Below are 27,680 nucleotides of genomic sequence, written 5' to 3'. Positions count from 1 at the left end.
GTTGGGTTGGGAGGGGCAGCACCATGGCCCCCCCCAGGGGGACACAGCATGGCTGTGGGGGGCTGTAGGGAGGGGAGGGGTCTGTGGGGTGGGGTGGCTCAGCTGCATGGGGCGGCTGCACCCTGGGTTGGGGCGAGGAGGACAGTCGGTGGGGGATTGTGGAGTGGCACGGCCACACTGGGGCCTGGGAACTTGTGGGGAGGCGGCCCCACGGGGCTGTGGGGAGGGGTAGTGCGGTGGCACCAGGCTATGGCTGCTGCCCCCCAGCCACCGGTGCTCCAGGCAACGCGGTAAGGGGGCAGGGAGTGGGGGAGGGGGTGGGATAGAGGGCACGGGAGTTCGGGCGGTGGCCAGAAGCTGGGGGGTGGATAGGGGTCGGGGCTGTCAGACAAAGGGGAACAGGGGGTTGAATAGGGGCAGGAGCTCCCGGGGCGGTCAGAGACAAGGGGTGGTTGGATGGGGCAGGGGTCCCGGGGGCAAGTCAGGAAGGAGAGGAGGGGTTGGATGGGGCAGTGGGTGGCAGTTAGGGCAGGGGTCAGTTGGGGCGGAGAGTCTCGGGCCGGTCAGGGAGAAAAGGTGGTTGCATGGGGCATGGGTCACGGGGGGCCGGGCAGTCAGGAAGGAGAAGAGGGGTTGGATTGGGCAGCGGGGGACAATTAGGGTTGGGAAGATCCAGGGGCAGTCAGGGGACAGAGAGTGGGGGGGTGGATGGGGCAAGGGTCCTGGGGGGCCCCACAGAGAACAGAGGGGTTGGATGGGGCCGGAGGCCCGGGGCGGCCGTGAGGGGGCGAGAAGCCGGGGGTCAGGATGGGGCAGGGACCGGGCCATGCCTTGCTGTTTGAGGAGGCCCAGCCTCCCCTAACTGTCCCTCCCTACAATTTCTGAAACCCGATCCGGCATCAGGCCAAAAGTTTGCCTGCCCCTGGCTTAGGGCCTGATTTATGCACAGACCCATTGGGAGTGTGTGAACATTGCCCCATTTCTGAAACTGGAAACAACCCCCTGGACAGGGCTGGGAAAACAGAGCAGAGCACTGGAGCCTGAACCCCCTCGTCAGAGACTGCGATGAAATCATCTCAGGCATTGGCATCCTGACAGCAGGATTACCTGGCTGTGTCGACTCTCTCCTCAGGCCCTACGCGACCAGCACCCCTAGCCAATGCCTGAGATGACGGGGCGTCCAGGATTTCCAGGTTTATGGATCTTGGGTAGCAGATAGAAGACCCCTGGTCGGGGTTCCAGGGGCGGGTCTGTGCAGATTTGTTCTTGTGCTTTTTCAGGGAGTTTCTTGAGCAGATGGTGCAGTTTCTCTTGGTCACCCTGAGTGGGATCAGAGGGGAATGGGCTGGAGAATGTGGAGTTGGAGAGCTGCCGAGCAGCCTCTTGTTCATATTCCAACCTATTCAGGATGACGACAGCACCTCCTTTGTCAGCCCTTTTGATTCGGATGTCAGAGTTGTTCCTGAGGCTGTGGACGGTGTTGTGTTCTGCACGGCTGAGGTTATGGACCAAGTGATGCTGCTTTTCGACCACTTCAGCCCGTGCTTGTCGGCTGAAGCACTCGAGTTGAAGTCCAGTCTGCTGTTTCGACCTTCAGGCAGAATCCTTCTTTTTGTCGTGTTGGTCGGAAGGTCTCTGTGGATTAGTGTGTTGTTCAGAGGTGTGTTGGAAATATTCCTTCCGTCGGAGACGCGGAAAGTCGCATTCCAGGTCACCGCAGAACTGTATCATGTTCATGGGGATGGAGGGGCAGAAGGAGAGGCCACACACGACACCCACTTCCTGGACACTACAGTGCTAATAAGCGATGGTCACATAAACACCACCCTATCCTGGACCGCTATACTTACCTACATGCCTCCAGCTTTCATCCAGACCACATCACACGATCCGTTGTCTTCAGCCAAGCTCTAAGATACAACCGCATTTGCTCCAATCCTTCAGACAGACTAAAAACACCTCCAGGATCTCTATCAAGCATTCTTCAAACTACAATCCCCACCTGCTGAAAGGAAGAATACCCAGAAGTCACCTACTCCAGGACAGGCCCAACAAAGAAAGGAACAGAACGCCACCAGCCATCACCTTCAGCCCTCAACTAAAAGATCTCCAGGGCAGGATCAAGGATCTACAATCTATTCTGAAGGACGATCCCTCACTCTCACAGATCTCGGGAGACAGGCCAGTCCTCGCTTACAGACAGCCCCCCAACCTGAAGCAAATACTCACCAGCAACCACACAACAAAAACACTAACCCAGGAACCTATCCTTGCAACAAACCCATTGCCAACTCTGTCCACATATCTAGTCTAGGGACACCATCCTCGGACCTAATCACATCAGCCACACCATCAAATGTACCCAAATACCTTTGTTAGTCTCTAAGGTGCCAGAACTACTCCTCGTTTTGTTTTTGTTTTTTGCTGATACAGACTAACACGGCTCCCACTCTGAACTAAATGATTGCATCTCTCCCCAAAATAGATCTAGAAGCACAAAGAACACCCTGGAGACCAGGCCTTTAAACGTTAGGAAACATCAGAGTTAAGGTGACGTGTACATACTTCGCGCAGTGCTGTTATGCATGTGTGTTATGATACAGACTCACAAGTGTGGCCTTGGGGTCAATTCCCTGCCCCCCACAGCATCAATTTCCTCCAGACTCCCAAGGGAAGTGGTGCTTCCTCCATCCCTTGATGAGATGCCTTTCTCGAGTCTGCTTTGGTCCAAAACTCGCTACTGCGCCATACAGGAGGCCTGTGATGTGTAGGGGGGCCAGATGAGATGATCTAACAGTCTCTTCTGGCCTTCAAGTCTCCAAATCTCTGCAAAACCGAGTGCGGCACATTGAGCATCCTCTGATGGTTCCACGTGTGGCCTGCGTGAACCCTTGCACGACCACTGAGTGTGTGGGGGTGACCCAGGGGGAGCAGCTCAAACACGCACAGGAGCCGGCTCGGGGCAGGACATGAGCCCTGCAGGGCAGGGGTGGGGGTGGCAGTGACATCACAAGGGCCTTTTGCAGCACTCAGCTGATTGGTCAAAGGAGGTTGGGAGGCGGTGACCTCACAGAGAGTCCACGACAACGGCCAGGGAGGACAGGCTGCAGGGCAGGGGGATCTCAGAGACCCCCGGGGCTTTGCTGCAGGGAGTCTCCTTCTTGAGGTGTCTCCTTGAGGACTGAGAGAGAATTGCGAGAGCGGAGCGGGGACGGGCGGGGTGAACTCGGTCTCTGGGCGGCGCGTGGGGCCGGTGTGGACGGGAGGGAAGAGGGCGGCAGGGCCGAGGGCGAGATTCCCAGCCCCCGTCGAGCGCTGGGGAGCGAGGGCTCCGGCTCGGCTCTCGCAGCGGCTCTGGCGAGGAATGGTGCCGGAGCTCTCGCCGGAGGGGAACACGGCAGGAGGGGGCCTGAGCCGCTTGGGCCTCTTTCCAAGGAGGCGGAACCAGGCCTCCGCTCTCTGCCCTCTGCAGACCTGGCTGCGAGGTCAGTGCTTCCAGTTCCTCGTCCGCACTCGCTGTCGTCCTCCTCACCGGCCGTGGGCGTCCTCGCCGGGGACGGGGCTCGGGGGGGTTAAGCCTGGGGAGGGGCCAGAGTCTCCTGAGCAGAGTGACTCTGTGGGGTGCCGTTAGAAAAGGGGCTTTTTGGTTGTGATGCTCAAGGTGTAATGGGAGGAGAGTGGAGGGCAGATCCCCGCCGTGTGGGAGAGGCAAACAGAGGAGCCTACGAGACGTTGCCGACTGAGATGGTAACTTACTTTTTTTTTCACCTTGTGCTGGGTTTAGTACCAAGGAAAAAGAAGTCAAGCCTCAGAGTCTACTGCCCTCATGCGACGGAAAGTGAGTGAGAGCAGCGAGCCTGTGACCGTTGGTGATGCCAGGCAAGAGCCCTCCATCTGGGAGCCGAGCAATCGCCAGTCTCGGTGAGGTAAGTGTCTGGTTTGGTGAGGACTCTGCTCACGCCCCACCTGAGTCCGGGTAGGGAAGCCCCGTAAATTAGGGTTCGGTTTGTAAGAAAAGGTTCCTGATCAGCTGTGGTTACGAGGGAGAAAAGGTCCCATTTTCAGAGGCTGCTCGTTTCTCTGGTCAGGAACGGTGTCTCCTCCGCAGCAGAAGGTTGGATCCAAGAGGATGACTCCAGGTGATGAGTGGCTTGCCCTGCTCTCATGTTTCTCTGTCTTCTCTCGTGTGTTCGCCAACTCTCTCTCTCTCTTCTCTCCTCTTCTCTCCTCGTGCCGTGTCCCTTCACAGGACACGGGTAGGTGTGCATTCCCACAGGTGAGGTCTCGGGAGCCATGGAGAAGTCGGAGCGGAGGAAAATCATGCCGGGCAGTGGGTGCGAGCGTGGAGCGGTGACTGTCGGGGTTAACTCTGTCTCGGTTCATCGCGTGGGGCTGATGCGCGGATGAAGGCAAGATTTCCAGCACCAATGGAGCATTGTATAATGATAGCCTACGCGATGTGGCCCACTGAGATGGTAACTTCTTTGTTTTTCCTCCTTGGTCTGGGTTTAGTACAAACAGTTGACTCCCCTCATCGGATGGAAAGCGAGCGAGAGCGGTGAGCCTGCGAGCACTGTTGATGCAGCCAGGAGTCGTCCGGTTGGCAGCGGAGCAGTCGCGAACGTCAGTGAGATAAGTGTCTGGTTTGGTTAAGGCTTTGCTCACGGCCCGCCTGGCTCCAGGTAGGGACTCCCCATCAGCTGGGGCTGGGTTTGTAAGAAAAGGTTCCTGACCAGCTGTGGTTAGGAGAGAGACAAGGTCCCCATTTTCAGGGGCTGCTCATTTCTCTGGCCAGGAACGGTGTCTCCTTCGCAGGAGAAGGTGGCATCTAGGAGGATGACTCCAGCTGGTGAGTTGCTTGCCTTCCTCCCATAGTTTTCTCTCTTCTCTTGTGTGTTGGCCAACTTTCTCAGTCTCTCTCTCCTCTGCTCTCCTGGTGCCGCCTCCCTTTGTAGGACACGGGTAGGTGTGCATTCCCACAGGTGAGGTCTCGGGAGCCATGGAAAAGTCGGAGCGGACGAAAATCATGCAGGGCAGTAGAAAGGCTGCTGAAAGTACCTGAAGAGACAAAGGAAATGAGAAGGGGGAAGTCCAGACTAAGACAGGAGTCTAGTCTGTAAAGAGAAACAACGGGAAGTCTAAGCTACAGAAACTCTTCAAGATGCCAAAAGACATTTAGGATGGGAAATTACTTCTTGAATCCAGTCTCTTTAAGATCTTAGGCATAGTATGCGTGTGTATTTGTATTTGCTTAGTAATCTGCCTTCTTCTGTTTGCTATCCCTTATAATCACTGAAAATCTACCTTTTCTAGTGAAACTATTTTTTGTTTATTATTATTATTATTAAACTCAGTTTGTGCAACTGGTGCTCCGTGAGGAAATGCTTTGTGTGTTACTCCAAGGGGCCGCCCGGTTTCACTCTTGCTCCATGAGGGAAATGATTTGAGCATGACCTGAATTGGCCACCCAGTGTCACTGTTGGTCCAGGAGGGAAATGATTTGTGCATTACCCTGAGTGGCCACCGAGTGTCACTGTTGCTCCATGAGGGAAATGCTTTGTGCAATACCTGGATTAGCCACCCAGTGTCACTGTTGCTCCACGAGGGAAATTGTTGGTGCATTACCCTGAGTGGTGTGAAGGAAAAGTTAGCATATGTGACTCCATTTTGGTTTGGGGCCCACCATTGTCTAAAAGCAAGCACATCATGCACCAGGAGGAGTGTTTCTTAGATACTGCATTCCTGTGAAAATCCTCCGCCCCCCGCCCTTGTCTCCAGCCTGTTTTATCTCCCGGTTTCTGTTCTTTGTCTGTTCCTAACTCCCTGCCTCCTGGCCTTGATGTGGGCCTCCCATCCTGATAAGAAAAGTTACTGGTGCATTGCTTTAGGACCATGCAATGTAGTTGAAGTCATGGTTTAGCGCGGGGAATGTACCTAGCAGGGATAGGTGGTAGGTAAGGGAAGGGTTTGTCTATTTGCTAAGGTTTCCGATGCACGAGGGCAACGTGCTTTGCTGAAAGGTCTATAATCTTTGTATAACCTGCATGCGGGGTCCCCTCCTGATGAGCAGGGGGGCACCACGCTCGAGCGTAATAAACTTAGTCTTTTTGGGAACCCTGCCGTTGTGGACTTCGTTCGTGTGCCTCAGCCTAGACTCGACCTGTGCGGGACCAATCGGGTATCATTCGCAGCAGTTCCTGTGCGTGACCTATCGGGTATAATTCGCAGCAGCTTGTGTGCGTGACCTGTCAGGTATAATTCGTAACAGTGGCCACCCACTCTCACTGTTGCTCTGTGAGGGAAATGGTTTGTGCATTATCTGGATTGGCCACCTGGTGTCACTGTTGCTCCGTGACGGAAGTGCTTTGTGCATTACCCTGTGTGGCCACCCAAGACAACACACACATCACACACAAAACATCACACACACAAAACAAGACAGACGACACTGACACACACACACACCATGACACCGACACACACACACAGAATACGTCACACATACAGAAACACGTCTCTCACACACACACAACACAGGACACCGACACACACAAATAAAATGACACAAAAAAACCAGCACACAACACGACACACAAAAATCACACACAACACCGACACACACACATACACACACACACACACACGAGACGAGGCAAAAACGGCAGACAACGTGACACAGAAATCACACACGACACCGACACACAAACACACACACGAAGACGCACAAAACAGAAGACAACGTGACACAGAAATCACACACGACACCGACACCCACACACAATATGACACACAACACCTCACATGACACACAAAATGGCACACAACATGACACACACACACAACACGATGCACAAAACATCGCACACAAAATATCACACACACACACAACACGACACACACTCAGATAACACGACACACGACACCGACACACACACAGACAACATGACACACGACACCGACACACGACACACAAAAAGGCACACGACACGAGACACAAAAATCTCACACAACACATGACACCGACACACACAACATGCACACAAAACGGCACACAACACGGCACATGCACACAACACGGCATACAACATGGCACACACACACTCAACATGGACCACAACACGCACACATAAACACGTCTCACACACACAAAACGACACACAAGTCACACACACAACACGTCACACGACACATGCAACACGACACACACAACCCGTCACACAGCAGAAGGTTTCATCTAGGAGGAGGATGTCCCGGAGTCCCCGGGCGATGCTCTGGAACTGCTCCCCAGGAAGCCAGGCAGGACTCTGGGGAAGTCTCCTCTCGGGGAGCAGCCTGTCTGCAGGACACACAGCTCCCCCGGCTCCACCTTCCTGGCTCTGACCTCGGAGCCTTCAGCCTCCTCTGCCCCTCCCTGCGCTTCCCACAGCCAGTCCGCCCAGGCGGGGTCCTGGGGAAGCCAGAGGGTCCTGCCCCCCAACTCCGCAGTCAGACGGGACTCTCAGCCAGCCAGGAAAACAGAGCTTTATTAGACGACAGGGACATGGTCTAACACAGAGCTTGTAGGTGCAGAGAACAGGACCCCTCAGCCGGGTCCATTTTGGGGGGCAGTGAGCCAGACAACCCCGTCTGCCCTTCACTCCATGTCTCCAGCCAGCCCCCAACTGAAACTCCCCCCAGCCCCTCCTCCTCTGGGCTTTGTCCCTGTCCCCGGCCAGGAGGGCACCTGATTCCTTTGTTCTCCAACCCTTTAGCTCTCACCTTGCAGGGGGGAAGGGCCCAGGGCATCAGGTGCCAGGAAAGAGGGTGTCGGCCATTCTCTGTGTCCAGACCCCTGCACACACCTGCCCTCCAGAGCTCTGCAACGATCATACACCCTTACCCCACCACCTAGATCCTTAAGAACTGCCTAGGGGAAACTGAGGCACCCCCACACGATTCAGAGGAAACATGAAGTCCCGCTTCATCACAGATGACTCCAGGAGGTGAGTTGCTTGCTATCCTACCATGTTTTTCTCTGTCTCTCCTCTAGTATGTTGGCCATCACACACACTCTGTCTCTGTCTCTGTCTCTGTCTCTCTCTCTGTCCTTGCCTTTCCCTGTGCTGTCTCCCTTCACAGGACACGGGCAGGCACGCTAGGTGTGCATCCCCGCAGGCTATGTCTCGGAAGCCAAGAAGCAGTAGGAGGGGACGAAAATCATGCAGGGCAGTGGGTGCGAGAGTGGAGCGGTGACTGTCGGTGTTAACTCCGTCTCTGTTCCTCGAGTGGGGCCGATGTGGATGGGATGAAAGAGTGAGGCAGGGCTGAGGGCAAGATTTCCAGCACCCATCGAGCTTTGTGGAGTGATGGCTCATGCTTGGCTTTTGCAGCTGCTTTCGCAGAGGAATTGTCCAGGAGCCCTAGCCGGAGGAGAATATGGCAGGAGTGGACCTGAGCAGCTTGGACATCCTTCTAAGCAGACGTGAAGAGTCGTCAGCTTTCTGCCTCCCGCATAACTGGCTGTGAGTAAGCGGTCAGTGCTTTCAATTCCTCATCTGTACTCCCTGTCGTACTCTTCACAGGCCGTGGGCTTCCTTGTTGAGTACGAGGCTCTGGGATTAAGGCTGAGGAAGGGACCAGAGTCTCCTGAGCAAAGTGACGATTTTGGGTGCCGTTACAATGGGCGCCTTCTAGTTGCAGTTGTAAAGTAGGAACGGGAGATGGGTTGAGGGCGGAGCCGTGGGATACGGGAGATGTGAAATGAAGAGACTACACGACATTGCAGACGGAGATGCTAATATTTTTTGTTTCCCCCCCCGTCTGTTGGGTTTAGTACAAAGGAAAAAGAAGTCAAGCCTCAGAGTCTACTGCCCTCATGCGATGGAAAGTGAGTGAGAGCAGCGAGCCTGTGACCGTTGGTGATGCCAGGCAAGAGCCCTCCATCTGGGAGCCGAGCAAGCGCCAGTCTTGGTGAGATAAGTGTCTGGTTTGGTGAGGGCTCTCTTCACGCCCCACCTGAGTCCAGGTAGAAAAGCCCTGTAAATTAGGGTTCGGTTTGTAAGAAAAGGTTCCTGATCAGCTGTGGTTACGAGGGAGAAAACATCCCCATTTTCAGAAGCTGCTCATTTCTCTGGTCAAGAACGGTGTCTCCTCCGCAGCAGAAGGTTGGATCCAAGAGGATGACTCCAGGTGGTGAGTGGCTTGCCTTGCTCTCATGTTTCTCTGTCTTCTCTCGTGTGTTCGCCAACTCTCTCTCTCTCTCTCTCCTCTCCTCTCCTGGTGCCGACGATGACCAGGCCCCGGGTGCCTGGGCCCCAGTGCCCTGCCTGTGCTCCATCTCTTCCTGTATCTGCCTCGCCCCTTCTCCCAGCCCACACTGCCCACCGCTGCCTGGATGAGTTCCCCCTCTCCTCCACTGCACCCCCCTCTGTGGGGTCCCTGCCACTCACCGTCTGCCTCCTCTCCTCCACCCCCTCCCCCGCTTCCCCACGGGTCACTCCTGGGGCCGGTTTTCTTCACCATTTTCGTGCATGATCTGGAGGATGGGATGGATTGCACCCGCAGCAAGTTCGCAGATGACACTAAGCTGGGGGGAGAGGGAGATACGCTGGAGGGTCGGGATAGGGTTCAGAGTGACCCAGACAAATTAGAGGATTGGGCCAAAAGAAATCTGATGAGGTTCAGCAAGGACAAGTGCTGAGCCCTGCACTTAGGAGAGAAGAATCCCATGCACTGCCCCAAGTATGCCATGTCCCCGCCCCTAACCGACCCTCCCGGAGCATCCTCAATTCCATGAAACAGCTGTTCTGTGGTGGGCAGGAAGTGCTGGGAAGGAGAGTGGGGAGTTGCTCAGTGGGGCCGCAGGCGGGCGAGACGCACTGCGGGGAGGGCAGAGCTTGGCTGCCACTGGGTGCTAAGCACCCACTAATATTTCCTCCTGGGTGATCCAGGCCCGGAGCACCCATGCAGTCGGCTCCTATGATCCCCCTCCCCCAAATCAAAATGCCGAGAGATTTGGGGGAGTCTCTCAGTCTTGTTCATGTTACTAACTTTTCTGGGGGTGTGTCTCTCTGGGTGGGGTCTGTGTGTGTTTACGCACAAGCTGATTGTGATGTCACGGATGCCAACAGCAAAGAGTGTTCGGCGTCAGCATTCTTGCCCTGCCCTCAGTCTGCCAACTGGCTTGGTTGACAACGGCTGGTGAGCCAAGGAGCTGCTGAGAGACGCGGACCATCCCTCTGTCAACAACTTCTTGAATCAGCTATTTCCACAGGTGTTTGAGGAACAAAAGGATGAGTTTTTACAGAAGGTAATTCCCAGATTCTTTCCCTGCTCATTAGATCGCACACGACAGGTCGGTGCCTCCTTCTCCTCGGGACGGGTGGGGGCTGGTGTGGCAACAGGCAGGTCTCAGCGTTCCGTTTGGATTTGAATGTGGCCGTCTCTCAGGTCTCCTCCTGCTTCAGCCTGTCAGGTTCTTTGGAGGCAGATTTAGATGATTTTATCTTTCAGCAGACTAGTCGGGGGGAATTTCCAGGGATAGAACCAAAAGGGAAGATAACAAAACTCGTGTAGAAGTTAGATTGATATCTCCATCAATAGTATTTCCCTTGGAGTTGCCCCTAATGCACTCCTTGCCTTCAAGTTGGGAATAGAAACCCTTTGTCTCCTGTCATGACTGCCAAAGAAATGTGTATTGAGAGAATATCGATCTCAGAATTTACATGATTGAAATGCACATAAATGAGCTCAAATAATGCAGAAGAAATGAATCTTAAGATATTGAAAGTGATACAGCTCCACTCCCATCCCCTGGCTGTCATCTTGGTAGTTCTCTCAGAAAGAATCTCATGGCGATAGATCTCAAAACTCTCTACAAATTCTACTCTACCCCCTTGGGCTATAGAAAAGAGATGTGTCGATCCCACCCCCCCACCCCCCGCAATTCCTTTCCAGGAAAGGGGTTTCAATCAACTGTCGCCTACATTTGTCATGGGTCTCGCTGTGATTTCTTTGTCCTTGTTTTGGAGGCCTAACTTCTGACTGGATGTTGGAAATAATATGGGTCATTCTTCATTTCAAGTTGACTGATTCTTTCCCCCATGCTAATACATTCCAGATTTTCAAATAGTTGAGAAGAAGTCAACATATTTGCAGCTGCTAATTCATCCTTCCAGACCCTCAAACCCTCGAGATGACAATCTTTTCTTCCTTTTCCTGGCTTCTCTGGGAACAGAGCTTTCTTGGTTTTCAGCTTGGCCCGATCTGTTCCCAGAGTCCCAACATTCTGTGCACAAAGGAGTGGGGTTAAGAAGGAAGCATTTTTGCAACTAGGCCCAGGCAATGAGCAAAGAACATAGAAACTGACCTTTTGCTCTTTCTATCCCTAGCCTCTGTTTGCCAGGTGCCAGGAATGAGCAACAGGAATGGATCGCTTGATGATTCCCTGTTCATTCCTTCTGGGGCACTCAGCACTGGCTACTGTCAGAAGACAGAGTACTGGGCTAAATGGACCTTTGGTTTGACCCAGTCTGGGCGGTCTTGTGTTGCTTATCTTCTTGGTTGCAGCAACCAGTCCTGGCTATTAGAGGAGCAGATGGCTTCAAAAGACCACTCTCGTGGATCTGGGAATCCTGGGCAAACTAATTCCCTTCCTTTCGAGAAGGACAGAAAAACCCATTTCCTCCTTCTTTCTATTCCAGGCTTCGTTCCTTTTTCCAAAGACTCGCCTCTCGGGAGCACAGAGAGATCCATGTGCACAAAGTGCTCGTCCAACCTGCAGCCATTGAGGCATGCTCTGGCCTCAGCCCCCAAGAACAGGCCTTGCCAGAGAAGCCCCAGGGAAGAAAATGCTCATGGACCATCCTGTCAGGCATGAAAAGACTCTGTGTCTGTTGCCAATCCCACAGCGCGATGGCAGAGAGCAGTGAGGAGAGAACAGCTTCCTCTCCAAGAAGGTGGACGCACTTGTCCCTGAAGAAGAAAGCAGCTGAGACCCAGGTGGAGGCAGAGGAGGTGAAGCTGCAGGAGACGACAGACAAAGACGAAGTGGATCTTACAGGTGAGATGGTTCAATCCACATGGTTGGCGAGGAGCATGTGAGGAACACTCACACCAGTCACTCGACAAGCCTTCGACATCAGGGCCGTCTCATGGGACAGTGATGGGCACCTCCGGCTCTGGAATCCATTGAGAGGGTGGCAGAGGTCCATGGCTGAGGTGGGGAGAGCTGACAATGTCAGGTCACCCCCCTCTGGGGATCTGGCACGGTGGGGTGGGGACTACTAACATTGTTCCAGGCTGGAAGGAGAAGAGAGAGGCTGGACGTTGGAGGAAATCATTTCTTTTCTCCTCGATTGGGTCCCTTTCCTCAGGAAAATGCTCCAGAGGTCTCAGCAGGTCCCAGCTGGGAACCGTACCAGAGCTGAGTCATTCCTTCTTGGGGGGTTCAATGCAAAAGGAGGCCAGGTGCCCATCACTGACAGGAAAGGGGTGCAAGGGGAGGGGAAGAGTAGACGACACCATTGAAAAGAAACTGGCCCCGAGGGAAGAGGAAGCCTTGTGTGGTCAAAGCCCCCAGCTAGGAGTCAGGAGAGCGGAGTTCTCTGCTGAGCTCTGCCAACAACCTTCAGTCTGACCCTGGGCAATTCGCTTCAGGGCTCTGGGCCCAACTTCCATCCTCTGTAAACCAGGGGGAAGACATGGAAAAGCAAAATGTTAAGAATGTTTCTTTCTGCTGCAGGGACGAAGAAGGAGCCGTCTGACACGAAGGGGAAGTGGGAAAAAGGAAGCCCAGAAGAGCAGGAAGAAGAGCGCACTCCCAGCCCCTCATTAACAAGCAGCTCCCATATGACGATGGTAATGATGCTGTGTGGCCGTGCTCATGGAAAGCATCCCTTGCTGTGTGTAGGAATATCTCCCAGGGGCTGAAAAGAAACACTCGTCAAGGGTGATCAACTCCAGCCAGTCTTTATCTGGGTTGCTTGAACGAGGCCCGCTTTGACAAAGGGGTTTAGGCACCTAAAGAAGTCCAGAGGTGCTTTGTGGGATTGGCAGAAGTGCCTGACTCAGGTGCCCGATTCTGATGCACTTTCTATGGCACACAGGCACGGCTGAAAATCAGAGCAGGCCCATCCCTGCCCTGGTCGGGGGAACCCACATATCTCCTGGCTGTGGGGTTCTGGCCCATCTCGTGGCACCAGGACCACTTCGAGACACAGAGAAAAGGAGTCTGCTCTAGAGCCTTAGCTAACAGCCTCTTGGCTTTTCGCTCCTGTGGTCGAGGCTCCTGCACTAAGCTCCAGAGGTCCCAGGTTCCCTCCCGCCTGCCAACATCTGGGCTCTGTCCGAGTTACAAAAGCCTCTAGACACCTTTGTAACTCTTCCTCTTCGGGACAGAGCACCCTGCAGCGCATACAAAAGGCTGCAATTCTGGGAGCTTCTGACCCGCCGGGGGTCTGGAGTATGGAGGCGAGTGTGCCACTCCGCTGTGCTCTACTGCATCCTAGGATATCAGGGTTGGAAGGGACCTCAAGAGGTCATCTAGTCCACCCCCTTGCTCAAAGCAGGACCAAACCCCAATTTTTACCCTAGATCTCGAAATGGTCCCCCGCTCAGGGATTGAACTCACAACCCTGGGTTTAGCGAATGCTCAAACCACTGAGCTACCCCTCAGCTGTTGGCAACCAGGACAGACGGTGCTAATCCAGCGCCATGCAGGCCAGCTGCAGTAATCCCCAGGGGGTGCCCTGAGACACCAGGGCAAAGGCCTCCAGCACCCCAGGCCCTGGGTTGAGGTGACCCTGGAACCAGGCCCCCTGGAGTAACATTGTGCCCAGTGAGTTCTCACCCCCAGGGCTCTGGCCCCAGAGGCCCACGCTTTGGGCTTCTCCTCAGCCAGGCAAACTTGCTTCTTCAGTCTCAGTTACTTTCTGTCCTGACGGCGATTCCTGCCTGTTTTCTGGCAGCCCCACAGGCTGCGAGGTGGGGAAGGAAGAGGGCGTTTCCGTTTGGGCCCTATTCTCAGTCCCTTCCTCGCAGACACTGTGGGCTGCCAGAGTTGCTGAGCCAATCTCCTCAGGCGCTCGGGGTGGGATGGGACATGGGGCAGGTTCTCCAGTGACCCCTCGGTGACACTCAAGGAGCAACTCGAATGGGCTTTGCAGGACATTGAGGCTTTCTCAGCAAAAGCGGGGTTTCCTGCGAGGAGGGGCTAGCGAGGGAGGAAACGGGGTGGCCCTTGGGGTCCCAGCACTGCCCGAGAGGCTCCCGTCTCTTCTCAGGAGAGGGGGCCAGAGAGGGGACAAAAGGCTGAGGAAACCTTAGCACCTGGGGAGGCTTTTGAAGAAAAGGGCTCAGCCGGAGTCTCCACGCTCCCTCGGCACTGCCAGCCTCCCCCGGGGACAGACTGTTCCAGGGCAGCTGCCCCAGGGAAATACTCAATCCCAACAGGCTTTGTCCCTGTTCTTTGCAGACCCCCAGGGAGCACCCTTCCTCAGCCCCGCTCCATGCCCTGCTGATGGCAGCCGTGAAGGGTCTGACAACACCCACCCTGCAGAGATTTAGAGCCGCAGAGGAAGAGCTGAGGGCCATCGTATCTCTCCACGGAGACAAGATGGAGAGAGTAAGAGACTCCCGCAATGGGGCAGGGGGATGCTGCGCAGAGAGGGGGATGGGAGAAGTTCCTCTCCTCGGAAACCATTCCTGGGACACTGGCATGGGATTGGAAGGTTGGCTCAGCCCCTTGCCATTCATCGCTTGGCCACGGGGATAGGTGACATTCAAGCCCTTCTCCAAAGACCGCCTGCACGTGGCGCGGAAGTGCAGACTTATTCCCTTCCTGGGCTTTGGCTTTCCTGGAAACTCTGAGACTAATCAATGAACAGAATCCTCAGCCTGAACTTCCTCCCCAACCTGCCTGTTCCTAGGGTTTCCTGCAGGTCATCCCTGTCTCTGCCCGAGTTCCTTCTTTCCAACAGGTCCCAGCGGGAAGTTAACAAATGGCCCCTCAATCAGCAGATTGATTTGTGCAGGGCTCTAACTCCTGCTAGCAGAACAGGTCAACAGAATCCAGCCACCCGCCTTGTAGCTCCTGCTCCTTCTTCGAGAGAGGAAAGAGCAATGACCAATTCCTCACGGAAGAGTCCTAGGGGGTGGCTTGTCCCTTTAGGGTCTGTCTCCCTGTGTTGCAAACTCTGCAGCAGGAGCCTGAAAGCCTGGCCCGATGGACTTGGGCTCCCAGGGCTGGCACTGAGGGGCCAAACAGCAATGCAGACTCTTCTGGGCTGGGGCTGGAACTTGATCTCTGAAGCCTGGGGAGGAGGGTGGCTTCAGAGCCTGGGCTCCAGCCCAAGTCACCTTGTCTACACTGCTCTTCTACGTGCCATAGCATGAACCCGAGGTTAGAGACCCGGCTTCAAGATTTGTCGCGGAAGATTTTAAAATCCCACAGTATGGAGGTTCTCCTTAGGGCTGGGGCCGGGAGCTGGCTAGCCCCACCCAACTAGCCCTGCCTCCCATCTCTGCCATGGGCTCTGGGATACATCAGTAGAACCAGCTGGGTCTGGAGCAGTGCTTCTCAACCTGTGGCCCGCTCAGCACAGAGCTGCGCCCCTTTGGGACATCCTCAGGGACAAACAGGTCGGATTGGATGTGCCCCACAATGGAACCTAGGTTGAGAACCACTGGTCTGGAGGAACGGATTGTGCAAGAAAGAGCTAAAAGGAAGTTGCAGAGATGGAGGAAAGGCTCCTGGAGGGAAGCCCTTGAGAGCAGGGCTGAGAGCCGTTTGCTACGGCAGGGAAGGCCCTGGGACATCAGGGGAGTTAGGACTGTGCCCACTCTAAGGTTTTGTGCGTGTTTTGGAGCTTGAAGGTGCTAACCCAGACCTCAGGAAGACTGGGGTTCCTGGACTTGTCAAAGCCTCTTAGGGAGCAGCCAAGATGGGCAACCGAGGTCAGAGGAGGCTTGCAGGGCTGCCAGGAGGGCTTCCCTGGGAGGAGGCCACTCATTGATAAATCCATCCCTCAACTTTCTGGCATTCTTCCAGGTTGGAGACGTCGTGGGAGGGATCTTAATCTGGCTCGACAACAGCTGTGATCCCAGAGCCAGAAGAGCAGTGCTCAGGGCCATGGCCTTGCTGGCTCGCTCCCACCCCCAGGACGTGGTTCTAACCTGTGTGGCTCACACGCTCTCATCGCACAGGTAGGGAGCTGCTTTGTTATCTCCTCAGTCCAGTAGTTCTCTTCCTGCTCCTACTGACAGGCCACAGGCCGGGAGGGGTCCGTGGGGCTCACACACTTGGAGGGAGTTTCCTGCTGTGCAGAGAGCTGTCCACGCTTCCTAAGAGGAGATGGCCAGGCCCAGCCACTGAGGAGCCAACCCCTCCTCCTACACTCCCCGGGATGGAGACATGCCACTTTTCTGGAGAATTCCAGCATTGTCCTGATTTCTATGGGTCACCCCACTTCCCCTCAGATCCAGTACAGGGCCAATCAATGATTTGGGGGCTCACTCAACATCCCTGGCTCATGAGGTCTGGCTGCTCCTTACTGCAGGAGAGAAGGCAGAGATGGAAAAGGCCCATGAGGCCCATCTGTCTATCCCCTGGAGACCAGTGCAGGATTCTTAGCTGTCGTCAGACCCCCCAGTTATTCCATGGCTGAGGAATTGGTGACAAAATGCACTCATCCTTATGGAGCTGTGGGGCAGAGGTCAATCTCTTAAGACAGACATTTCCAGCCCTTATTGATGCAAAAGAAAAGAAAAGAAAATCAACAAAAAAATCCTCCCCACATGACCAGAGCCTAAATGCAGTGCAGCGAGCAGACAGCCAGCATTAATAGCTCTGAGAGGGGGGAGTGCCTCTTTCCACCTCAATAGATTGTTAACTTTCAGTCCTGCTGGTTATTGCTGATCACTTGGAAGGGTCAGCCAGCTGAGGGGTTTGTAACACAACCCCCATGTGCCTCGGGGCCATGAAACCCAACTGAACCCTAGCCAGAGGTCAAAAGTCCAGCTTTCCTTGGCATCTTCTGCAATGCAGTTCTGCACTGACCTGAGCGAAATTTGTGTCACACTGCAGAGCAAATTGAAGAGCAGCAGGAAAGAAATGGAACTTCTTACCCAATTCAGTTATCAGAGGAATAGAGTGTTGGTTTTAAGATTTCTTTGACTGTTTGATTTGTAAACCTTTCTGAATTTCAGAATCAGGTCTGAATTTCTTGGAACAGCCACAGTGCTTTCCAGGGGCTGTGCTCAGAAGTCACAGAAACTCGGCAGCATTGGCACAGAAGTTCAGTCAAGCTTCCTGAAGACCTTGCTTCCAGGCCATTTGCTCTTGAGTTGTCCAACCTAGTTCTCAATGTCCTAGGGCTTGACCACCACCTCCGACCTTCCTCACCAAACTTGGAAGTCAAATGACTGGAAGTCTTTTGGATCCATCTGCAGTCTTCCTCTGCAGATGCCTGCGGGGACCAGCAGGACTTAGATCCGCAAGAATGGAGGAGGGGGATTTCAGTCCTACTTTCCTTCCATCTCTGTCACATTGGGCTTTACAATCTCCTCTTCCAAGCTCTTGAATCTTCTCAGATCAGGGCATGTGCTGACTCACTCTCTGACCCTGTCCACCACACTGCAGTAGAATTGAGCTGCTACGAGACACTTGGCCAAACGCTGGCTCTCCGTTAGACCCCCAAACAGCCAGAGTAACTCCAATGATGTCAGGCAAGTTTCTCGGGACTGACCCAAGTGTAACAGAGCAGAATTTTGCACAGTCTGCGGGTCACAGTTTGGTGGTCATTCTGTGGTCAGTACATGGTCACTGTCTTGGAAAGAGTGGGTTAGCTTTAGAAACGAGAACCCATGAGGGGAAAGGAATAAATCCAACTTTCTCTGAAGGGACTTGCCCTGCCTTAGCCTCCCTGCACCAGTGGCTGTCTCCTCTGGTATTCCAAGCCTCTCCCTGGGGAGGGCAAGAGATGGCCAAGCAGGAAAGCTCTGACGTGTGTTTCTGAATTTGCAGATGTGCCATTGAGTTGTGGAAGGCCTTGGGTGAAGAACCACAGCTCACCAGGGAGGTGCTGCAGCAGCTGCTGGACAAGCTCCAGCAGAGACGCCGGGAGGAGAAGAGCAGCCATGTGTCTCTGGCTGTAAGTGAGATTTGAGATGTCACCTTGCGAACCCGCCAGAGGCACAGGGAAGATGGTGCATCTGTGTGTGTGTGCGAGTTTCACCTCTTCTTAGCTTCAGGCCATGGCTCCACCACACATTGAAGCCGACCTAACTTAAATGGGCAGACAGCCGCCACAGCGATTCCACCCCTGGTGTGTGTCCGCACTTTGCTGCTTGTGTCGGCAGTGCACGTCCTCACCAGAAGGGCTTGTCTTGATTGTAGGGTCAGGGTGGGGCATTGTGGGAAGGCTCCTGAAAGCCAGTTGACGAAAGCGACGCGGTGTCTGCACTGACGCTGCATCGACCTAACTGCATCGACCTGGACTCTCTGCCACTTGTGGAGGTGGAGTGACGAATTTGGCACCAAGGGGCAGTTCTGACGACGGGAAGGAAATTCCATCCTTAGGGGGATGCAGAGTGAGCGGCCTTGCGTTGACCTAACTCTGGAGTGTAGACCAGGCCTTAGTGTGTCCTCGCCACTTCCAATCAAACCAAAGAGGTGTCAGTAAAGTTTCCCCCAGGTCAAAGTTACACATCTGAAGTGGTTTATCTGCTGGTACCCTGGCTCAGTTGTCTTCTGCTCCAGATGGCCCTTTAGTGAGCAGGTGCAGTTCAGGTGTCTCTTGGAAGTCTCCAGCTTTCTGGCTCTGTAAACTGTGGCTAGAAATCTTCCCAACATGGCATCCTGAGAAGTCCAGTACTTTTGACTGGGCCAGAAACACTGGGCCTAGGAGAACGGATCTCCTCAGGATGGTTTCAGCCCTTCCAGTCATGGCTGGAAAGCCAAAGCACAGGCTCTGCACCAGAAAAAGAAATCATGGGGAATAACGTCATCCAGACTCTTCTCATCTTTCCATCCTGCTTCCGTTCCAGGAATGGGGGAAGGTTCAGGAGCCTCCAAATGTCCCCACCCCTCTCAGAAGCCAATACTGTTTTGTAATACGCTGGAGAGGAAAGGAGACATGACAAAAGGACAAGAGCGAATGGCAATGGGGGCAGGTGGCAGATTGGGAGAGCTGAGTGAAATTCTTTCCCCCCTCCAGGCAATGAAGACCATTTATGAGCTCCTTTTCCTACGGGGATACCGAGAAGCCATCCTGCAAATGTATCCCCAGCTGCTCATTCTCTGCGTCAGGCAAGTGCAGTACGTGCTGGATCTGCACTTGCCAGGGACCTACATGGCCAGGCAGACATCCAGCCCCGAGGAGGGATCCAGCTGCCTCAGCCCCCTAAGGTAATGACTGAAAGGAAAAGGAAGAACAGATTTGTTCGGCTAAACACATGGGGGCTGTTCATGGCCATCAGTTGTTCGGGTGCTGTCGTTAGCCCAGGCTCAGTTGGGAGCAGGTCTCTCTTGAGGGAAAAGGGTTGAGAGCCGTGCATTCTTGTGAGTCACACTCGCTCATCTGACGCCGTCCACAGGCCAGCTGCTTTCCCTACACACTCAGGCAGCAGCCATGTTTGTGCATCCATCCACGTCTGCCACCCGCCAAAGGGTCAGTGCTTTCCTCAGTGCCTGCTGAGCAAATCCGTGGGCCTCTCTCCCCGAACGCGGACAGAGCCACACCGGCAGCACATGGGGACAGGCACCGCAGGACGTCAGCCTCACAGGCAGACAGGAGGAAGAGGGACCAGTTCATCTGGTTCTGTGGGCACAGTTAGGGGCTTCCATCTGCACGGGAAAGAGAGAGCGCCAGAAGACACCTCAGGTGGCGTAAACTGATCGAGCTTTGCTCGATTCCACCAACAAAGGATCTGGACCCACATGCCCGCTTGAGTCCTGTTACCTGTCACAGTAAAGAATCAAGTATTCAACCATCGTGAGTGATGACACCAACCATCTGAAGAAGCTACAGGGTCCCTAACTGGTTCCAAACTCAGTGAAACTGCAGTGTAGACAGGGTATCACACTGGATCGATCCTTGGGGAGGCTAGCTACTGCTGAGCATGCTGGGTGTCTCAGGACTTGTGCAGATTTGCCATGCTTGGGGCTGATCTCATTGCTTGACACTCTTTTTTGTTTCTTTGTTTGTTTGTTTGTTTGTTTTTGTCTTTAGCACCTCAGTGGAGGCTGTGAAGACGCTTTTCTCCATGCCCGGCTACTGGAAGGAATTTGCCAGCATCCACTTTCATCGGGGTTGGGACATGATAGCCTCCCGATATCACTACTCGCAGGGGGTTGGCCTGATTGCAAGGTAGGAGCTCAAAGTTTCCTCTTCTTTGGGTCTCTCTTGGGAATGGGATTTCCGTGTGAAATATTCCTCAGTTCTAGGCTGCCAGCTCAGCCCAGCAACTTGAGCTGAACGCTCTCTCCCCCTTGAGAATCAAAAGGGACTTTCTGTTCCATGTTCCAGAGCCATGATCGAGTTTGAGAACCCTCAGCTCCCTGCAGTTTTCAGAGAGGCAATCACCATCGTCCAGAGTGGGAAGGAGGAGGAGCAGAGAACTATCGCCCTGGCTTTCTGCACTGAGGTGAGATTCATGAGTTGACAGGCAGAAGTGGGCTTTCTGGAGAGCAGCTCAGGACAGTAAGCTCTAGGCTACATTGTCAGCAGCTTAGCAGCCCTACCGCCAGCTAGCTCCTCTCCGCACATGGATGGTTGCGGGGCATGGCAAAGAGAGGGAGGGAGAGACAGGGTGAGATTGCTCCTGGCTGGATGTGCCTAGATGGGCTTATGGGACAAGAAGCCATGTTTCTCCAGTGCCCCAAGGCCATGCTTCTCTCCTCACCTTTTCCTGGGCTTCTGCTTTTCTTCTGCCCCACGGCTCTCTCCATGGCACTCAATGAGGTCTGGAGATTCCCCTTTCCCTGGGGGCTTATTTGTGACTTGTGCATTAGTCTAAATTTGGGGAAGGAACCAACTGAAACAGCAGCAATTGGCTCCCTACTCACCAGAGACTTTGCATAGGAGGAAGTGGCCCTTTGGGAAAGACGACTGTCCAGGGAACAGACCCCACAATAAGACCTCTGCTCCTCAACCTGATCTTCATTTGGCTCTTGCCAGTTTCTCCAGAGTCCTTCCATTGACACCATCCTGACAAGATCAGTCCTCCAGGCACAGCTCATGGACTGGACCAAAGATGCAAATTCCATCATACGGAGGCTCAGTCTGCGAGGCCTTGGCAGTATTGTGTTCCAGCCAGAAAAGGTGAGAGCCGGGGATTGCCCAGGGGACCCAGGAAGCCAATGTCCATCAAATAGCTCAGAAATGAGAGGGAGAGCCACACACAAGCCTTGTTGTTTAAAAGACAGCCCTCAAATGGTGGAGGTGCTTTCGGAGCAAATCAAGGCATGCCGTGCTCCCTGCTCCCGTGAGCTGAGCCCTGATTGCAGATGGGATGCAATGGGGGAGGCGGGGTGAGCAAAGACAAAGGTGACAGTGAGCAACTGGCACAGAGTGACAGGAGAATGACTTTCTGCCCCGTTGGGGGGCTGTGCCCTCCGTGGTTTCTCGTCGGTGGCAGTGGTCCAGCATGTGCTCCAGGCTGTCACCTGGGAAAGTAATGAGCTGCCTTCTTCATTCCGGCAGGTGCAATTCTTACGGGCCCAGCTGACAGCAATCCTGGCCGTCTTTTGTGACAGGGATGGAGGGCGTGTCCTGGAGGCCATGCATAAAGCTGCAGACATCATCCACCTCCTCAACAGGGAGGGGCTTGGCTCCATCTCCCAGGATATTGCAGTCAGCCTTCGCCCCTTCATTGATGATGTAAGGCTTGGAACCCCCTCAAAGAAGCCCACTCCCCCCTCCACCTGTCTCTGATGCCCTTGTCTCTCTCTCCCCATCCCCTTCCTCCCGCCCCTCAGGCCTGCCATGGAGCCTCCAAGGAGTGCCCCCGCCATGGGTGGGGAATCTCCTGCTGAGCCACCTCCCTGTCAGAGCTCTTCTCTCCAAAGCTCAAGCTCAGTGCCATGCTCCCAGCCCCTGCTGCAGCCTGGCCTGGGGGAGAGGGGGCCTGGCACTGGGCAGATGACCAGCTGTCTGGAGAACACAGGCTCCCAAAGAGGTGGAGATTCTCAGCAGGAAAGAGGTGGGTCGGGAATGGCCCGGCTCTCAGGGGCACCCAAGAGCAAAAGAAATGCTGTCTTTTGGAGCAGCCAGTCCCTGCCAGGCTCCAGCAGCTGCTTCTCCCCTTCCCCACACCAGTCTCCAGCAGCCTTCCTGCCCTCTCCCCTCATCTTCTCGGGTTCTAGGATTCTGTGCTCTCCAGACAGAAACTGCCTCTGGGACACCCTGGGCTGCACTGTCCCACACAGGGTCTCAGGCCCTGCACAAGATGTCTATGGCGCTGGCCTGGTGGCCTCCCTGCTCCCGCCAGCCAAGGTAGTTCACACAGGGGGAACCGGAGCAGCGTGCGCATTACCACTCAGTGGCGTTCTGCTCTGATGCTGCCTGGCTTTAACCGGGGGTCCCCACCCCCTGTGTGTCATTGCCAGGAGAAGGGCAGTGTGCGCTCAGCTGCCATTGTACTGCTTGGCAACGTGGTGAGCAGGGTGCAGGACCCCGACAAACCCTTGGTGCAGCAGGAAATCATCCACTGCTTGCTCCCCCTGCTGCTGCATCTTGAAGACCAGGAGGAGAGTGTGAAACTGGTAAGTGCCACGGTCATTATTGCCTTAAGAGCAAAGAGCCAGTGTCCCCTGGGGCCCCCACTCCATTCATCGCCAGAGCCCCTTGCCCAAGTGGAGTCTTCTCCTCCCTGCTTCACTCCATGCTGGAGCCAAGTGCCTCATCCATCCTCACAGCACACAGCACAATTGGGAAGAAAAGCCTTCTTCTGGGAAAGAGGAGGGGCCTAGCGTAGCGGGGCCGGGAGTACTGCTGCTGGCCCCGGCACGGCCCAGGGCCTGCGTCCCCCTGAAGTGCGGGGCCCCCCAAAGCACGGGGCCCTGGGCAACCGCCCCAAACCATCCAAAGGACAGGACAGCTCTGGCTCTCTCCAGCCAACCCTCCCTTTCCTCTCCTCAGCACACTCCCGTGGAGAACAAATTACAGGAATCTCCACTGGCAGGAAAAGCAGGAGAACAAGGGACGGGGAAGGTTCCATGTCCCCCAGACTATCCCTCTCTCAGGGAGAACCCTCTTGGTCTCCTCTTCTCTTGCAGTCATGTAAACTGACGCTCTTCCGCTGCGCAGTCTTCCTCAGGTGGGCTCATTTGAAGACGCTCTTCCGCAGCATGGCCTGGGATGGCTCCTCACAGCTCTTGAAGTGTGTCTGGATCTGCTTGGTAGGTGAATTCCTTGTGCCTTGAGAGTGCTGAATGGCAACTTGAGGAAGACCTTTCTAACCCCACACCCTGAGTACCCATCCGCTTCGGTCGGGCTGCAGGACTCCGTTCCAGGCTCTCTGCTGGCTCATTTCGGCAGGAGTTACAATCCCTTCACATTGTTGACATTTTTCTCCACAATTCTCCGACCTTCAAACTTTTGTCTTTTCCAATGAAAGCTGAGGTTCTGGAGAACACAATGGGAACTTCAGAGGGGTGCTGCTCTGGTGTATGGGTTCATATTGGCGGTTGCCATGGCCTGGCTATATGCTTTGGCTTTCCTGGACTATTCGCTGTGGAAAGAACATGTCATTTCTATATTGTGCATTTCTTCCTTCTTTCTTCCTAGATGCAGAACAACGAGAGCCACATCCCCAAATTCCTGTTCCAGGCCTTACAGTACCTGGAAAGCTCACAGACAACAATAAGACATTCAGCAGCCCGATTCATTGGTAAGCAGAGCAAATTCACTTGATCTTTTCTCAATGCTTCCTTCAGAGCCCTTTTCTGGACGGCTGCTCTGTTCCCTCCAACAGCACCAGAATCCTAAAATGGGGTGTGTGTGTGTGTGTGTGTGTGTGTGTGTGAATTAACATGTATTCCAAGATGAAGGGAGCAACTTAGCTGAATCAACTGCACCAACTTCCCCCACCCACAACAACTCTTTGGCTGTGCCTAGGGGAAACCAGCAGGATGTGAATTCAATCTCCTTTGGAAATCAGCCTCTCAGTAACTTCTGGGCGTCTGATGCTTTCTCGAACATGCTTTGTGAACAGATGTAAGGAATGTCTGGAATTTCCCAAGGGTGTCTTGGGGGAATGGCTGCATCATTAGCAGTTTTCAGCGAAGGATCTGAAAAGCCATGAGACCCATTGTATTCATTGTATGTCTAGGAAATACTATCCACCATTACTGCGATTTGTTGTCTGAAACCGTGAATGAAGATGGCATCTCCCGCCTGTATGAAGGTAAGGAAATACCTCTGTGTGTTTGGGCCTCTGTGGGAAGCACAGGGGTGCAGCACAGGGCCTGAACACAGCTTGGCATGTGTCCCTCTCAGTCTAAGGACAGCGTTGAAGGAAGAAGGGTGGTCACGCGAGCTTTCATCAAGGTCCCACAATCTGTGCACGGGAGCAGGGGAATTCCATCCCTAGCTCCTAGTGTAGACGTAGCCTTAGAGCTGTGTGGGGAGACTGTCTTCATCAAGGTCAGAAAGTCTCTAAAGGAAGGCCTGACCGAATTGAAAAGGGCTCTTGTTATTCAGGATGATGATGATGATGATGACGATTCCCCTCTGTAGGGAAAGATTCATCACCTGCCCTCCCTGGAATGGAGTGATTGCAGGCCAGGGACCTTCACTCCGAGATTGGTTATCAGCTCCTAGGAAATCCCATGAGGGCACATGGGTAACACTTTTCCCTGTGAGCTCTTCAGGAATGAAGGCACAGGGCCACAAAGGATTTCAGGAGACGTTAGGAGCCGAAATCCCTTTGTGGATCTCGGCCTAAATGTTGGATGGTTTAACGTGGCTGCCGCTGTCACTTGCCTGTTCCATCCAAAGAACAAGTGCCCTCAACCGTCTGTGTGTACGGGTGTGTGGAGGAGTGTCTGCCAGCAGAGGGGGAAGTTAGGCAAGAATGGGGTCTCCTCTCTGTCCAGGGCTATTTTGGGAGGAGCCGAGTTGTTGTTCTTGTGCCCTTAGAATCTTGGGGAGCGAATAGCAGGGGGCAATGGCCATCGGAAGGGGAGGTTTCCTAGGTACCAGTCACATCAGCACCATGGGGTTTTCAACCCATTTCCTCTTGGTTTCAGCTTTTCACGAAGTGCCTTTGAAATCGGACAGGACTACGTGGTACATCCTCAACAGATATTATAAATATTTGCAGCAGCTTGAAAATCTCGTGTTGGGTTCTGCATTCGACTAGGGAACCGGGACCGACTCCGAAGAGCTCTTTGTCCTGCTATGGTAAATACAACAGACGCTTCTCAACTTTTTGGTGTCCCTAGACTCTGTTTGCCAGAAGCTGGGAATGGGGGACAGGGGACTGATCACTAGATGATTGCCTGTCCCTTCATTCCCTCTGGCATTGGCCACTGTTGGAAGACAGGATACTGGGCTAGATGGACCTTTGCTGTGGCCTTTCTTATGTCCTTATGTTTGGAACCGGGGCTGAACAACAAGGTGGATATCAGCAGATGACCCAAAATGATGTCGATTAGTCAGGCCTAGAGAAGACTTGGAAGAAGTTCAAAGGGATCGAAGAAAGCCATGTCACTGGGCAGCACCATGGCAGATGAAAACCAGCGCTGACCAAGGCAGGGCCATACACATGGAAAGCAGTGAGGTGAACGACTCCTCCATATCGCTGGTGTCAGAAGCCAAAGCACGGCTGGTTGGGCCCAGTGGTTGGAGCAGTGGCGCTGGGGCCTCGTGCTCAGAGTGGTGGAGGCCGAGCCGAGGGGAGCCAAGGGTTGGAGCCGGAGTCAGGAGTCAAGAGCAGGATTGGAACAGGCTGGGGAATAGGGCAAAGGCCGGATTAACGATCCCCGGCCAATGGGAGCTGTGGGGGAACTTAGCCTACAGGCAAGATCAGCTCCTGGGACAGAGGTTCCCGGTGTGGTGCTCGTCGCGCTGACGTGGCTGGTGGGGGGAAAGGAACGGCAGCATGCGGAGCCACCTTGCCCCCACCCCAGCCAGGCAGGGGTTTAGTGGCTGCAGCCTGGGCCCCCCTTAGCCCTACTCCTTTCCTGAGTGCACCATTGCCCCACTTCTGCCCCATTCCCACACACTGGTACAGGGCAGAACCCTGGAGCTGATCTCTGAAATCTCTCTCACTAGAAGGAAGTCACTGCAAAGGCAGGACAACCCCACCTTTGGGCACCATGGAGGACATCTCATCCCACTGCACAGAGCCCTATATTCACACAGCTTCTCGCATGTGGTTCCCTCACTCATCAGAGCCAGGCGGACAGAGGAGAAATTCTCCCCGACTCCCTTTTACCATTGCCAGCCCACAGGGGAGCGGAGGTTGCGGGAGGTTGGGTGCTCTCTTTAAGAAATGCCAGCTCTCAGGGAAGTTGCCAATGAGCATCAGCAAAGTGGGGTGGGGTTGTGCCGTGGAAAACTACCCTGCTTGAAGGTTTTGTTCTTCTCATTTGGGTTCCTGCCCTTTCTCCCTCTTCCAGACATCGAAAGGCCAACAGCAGCCAATTGAGCCCACCACTGATCCCATCTCTTGTGAGACGGCAAAGCAGCTTTGCATGGGAAGGAGGAGACAGAAGAGGCCGAGCAGCATGTGCCGGGCTGAACCAGCCACACAGAACCCCATAGTCTAGGTGGAGAAAGCCAAGCCCCTCCCCAGCCCTGCCGGACATGCTCCAACTGGAGCACCAGAGTGTAAGGGAGCAGCTCAGCTCACGCTAGGCAGACCGCTGAGAATGGAGGATGCACACTGTAGGCTCCAGTCCAGAAACAGCTCAAGCCCCTGACTGCAGAGCTCCGAGGCACCGAGACCCAGCCGCATCCCCGGGGGCCTGCAGACATGCAAGGGAGATCGGAGACTCTGGGAGTTTCCCACGCCGGGAATCCAGAGACCCCCAGCCCATGGCCTAGAGACATCTCCTAGGAAGTAACCTGGGTGAACTAGCCATTGTCATCCCCAGGCTGGATCCCCACTGACTCAATGGCAAACACATTGGCCACGGACGAGGCCCTGGGCGAGGAGCCAGTGGAGTAAAGAGGGCCTGGGTCCACCTGCCCTGGCTGCCATCCATCCTTTGGTGGCTGCCCATGTCCCCATTGACCCACTAGACTGCACAGCCCCAAGAGGAGGGGCAACCATCTTGCCTCTGAACTCTCAGCCAAACAGCCCTGCACTGACGGGCAGCTATACTGACTCCGGCCGTTGGGCCACACAGCATTGAGGGAGACAATAACCATATTGTCCGTTGCCATCGGGCCACACGGGCGTAAGAGACAGGACAGACATATGGACTCTGAGCGTTGAGCCACACAGCCCCGACGGAGAGGGCAGCCGCACGGACCCTGGTCGCTGGGCCACACAGCCCCGACGGAGAGGACGGCCGCACGGACTCTGGTCGCTGGGCCACACAGCCCCGACGGAGAGGGCAGCCGCACGGACCCTGGTCGCTGGGCCACACAGCCCCGACGGAGAGGACGGCCGCACGGACTCTGGTCGCTGGGCCACACAGCCCTGACGGAGAGGGCAGCCGCACGGACCCTGGTCGCTGGGCCATACAGCCC

The 27,680-nt window shown here is 54.7% G+C and overlaps 1 protein-coding gene and 1 long non-coding RNA gene across 6 annotated transcripts; both read left to right on the top strand.

Moving 5' to 3' along the window:
- The first annotated feature begins 3,127 nt into the window (after window positions 1-3,127).
- Window positions 3,128-4,304, top strand: LOC122465605. Its single transcript, XR_006290572.1, has 2 exons — window positions 3,128-3,926; window positions 4,250-4,304. It is a non-coding gene; the product is annotated as an uncharacterized LOC122465605 (long non-coding RNA).
- Window positions 4,305-7,854: 3,550 nt separating this feature from the next.
- On the top strand, window positions 7,855-25,946 carry LOC119566024 (maestro heat-like repeat family member 5). 5 transcript variants are annotated; one of them, XM_043545680.1, is made up of 19 exons: window positions 7,855-8,501; window positions 8,813-8,949; window positions 9,095-9,171; window positions 10,110-10,288; window positions 11,682-12,040; window positions 12,722-12,837; window positions 14,453-14,602; window positions 16,028-16,182; window positions 18,002-18,128; window positions 19,194-19,384; window positions 20,208-20,345; window positions 20,505-20,622; window positions 21,156-21,299; window positions 21,681-21,857; window positions 22,586-22,741; window positions 23,255-23,377; window positions 23,766-23,868; window positions 24,310-24,384; window positions 25,229-25,942. In XM_043545680.1, exons 4-19 carry the CDS (start codon window positions 10,272-10,274, stop codon window positions 25,339-25,341), a joined length of 2,262 nt encoding a protein of 753 aa, XP_043401615.1. In that variant the 5' UTR covers window positions 7,855-8,501; window positions 8,813-8,949; window positions 9,095-9,171; window positions 10,110-10,271; the 3' UTR covers window positions 25,342-25,942. The 5 variants fall into 5 exon arrangements, with proteins under 5 accessions (XP_043401615.1, XP_037752399.1, XP_037752398.1 ...); XM_037896471.2 differs by having other exon boundaries at window positions 9,042-9,171; XM_037896470.2 differs by having other exon boundaries at window positions 7,855-8,512; window positions 8,813-9,171.
- Window positions 25,947-27,680: the final 1,734 nt, after the last annotated feature.

This window comes from Chelonia mydas, chromosome 4 (assembly GCF_015237465.2).
Source record: "Chelonia mydas isolate rCheMyd1 chromosome 4, rCheMyd1.pri.v2, whole genome shotgun sequence".
NCBI lineage: Eukaryota > Metazoa > Chordata > Testudines > Cheloniidae > Chelonia > Chelonia mydas.
The sequence above is the reverse complement of the archived record's forward strand: the minus strand, read 5'-3'. Positions and strand labels throughout refer to the sequence as shown.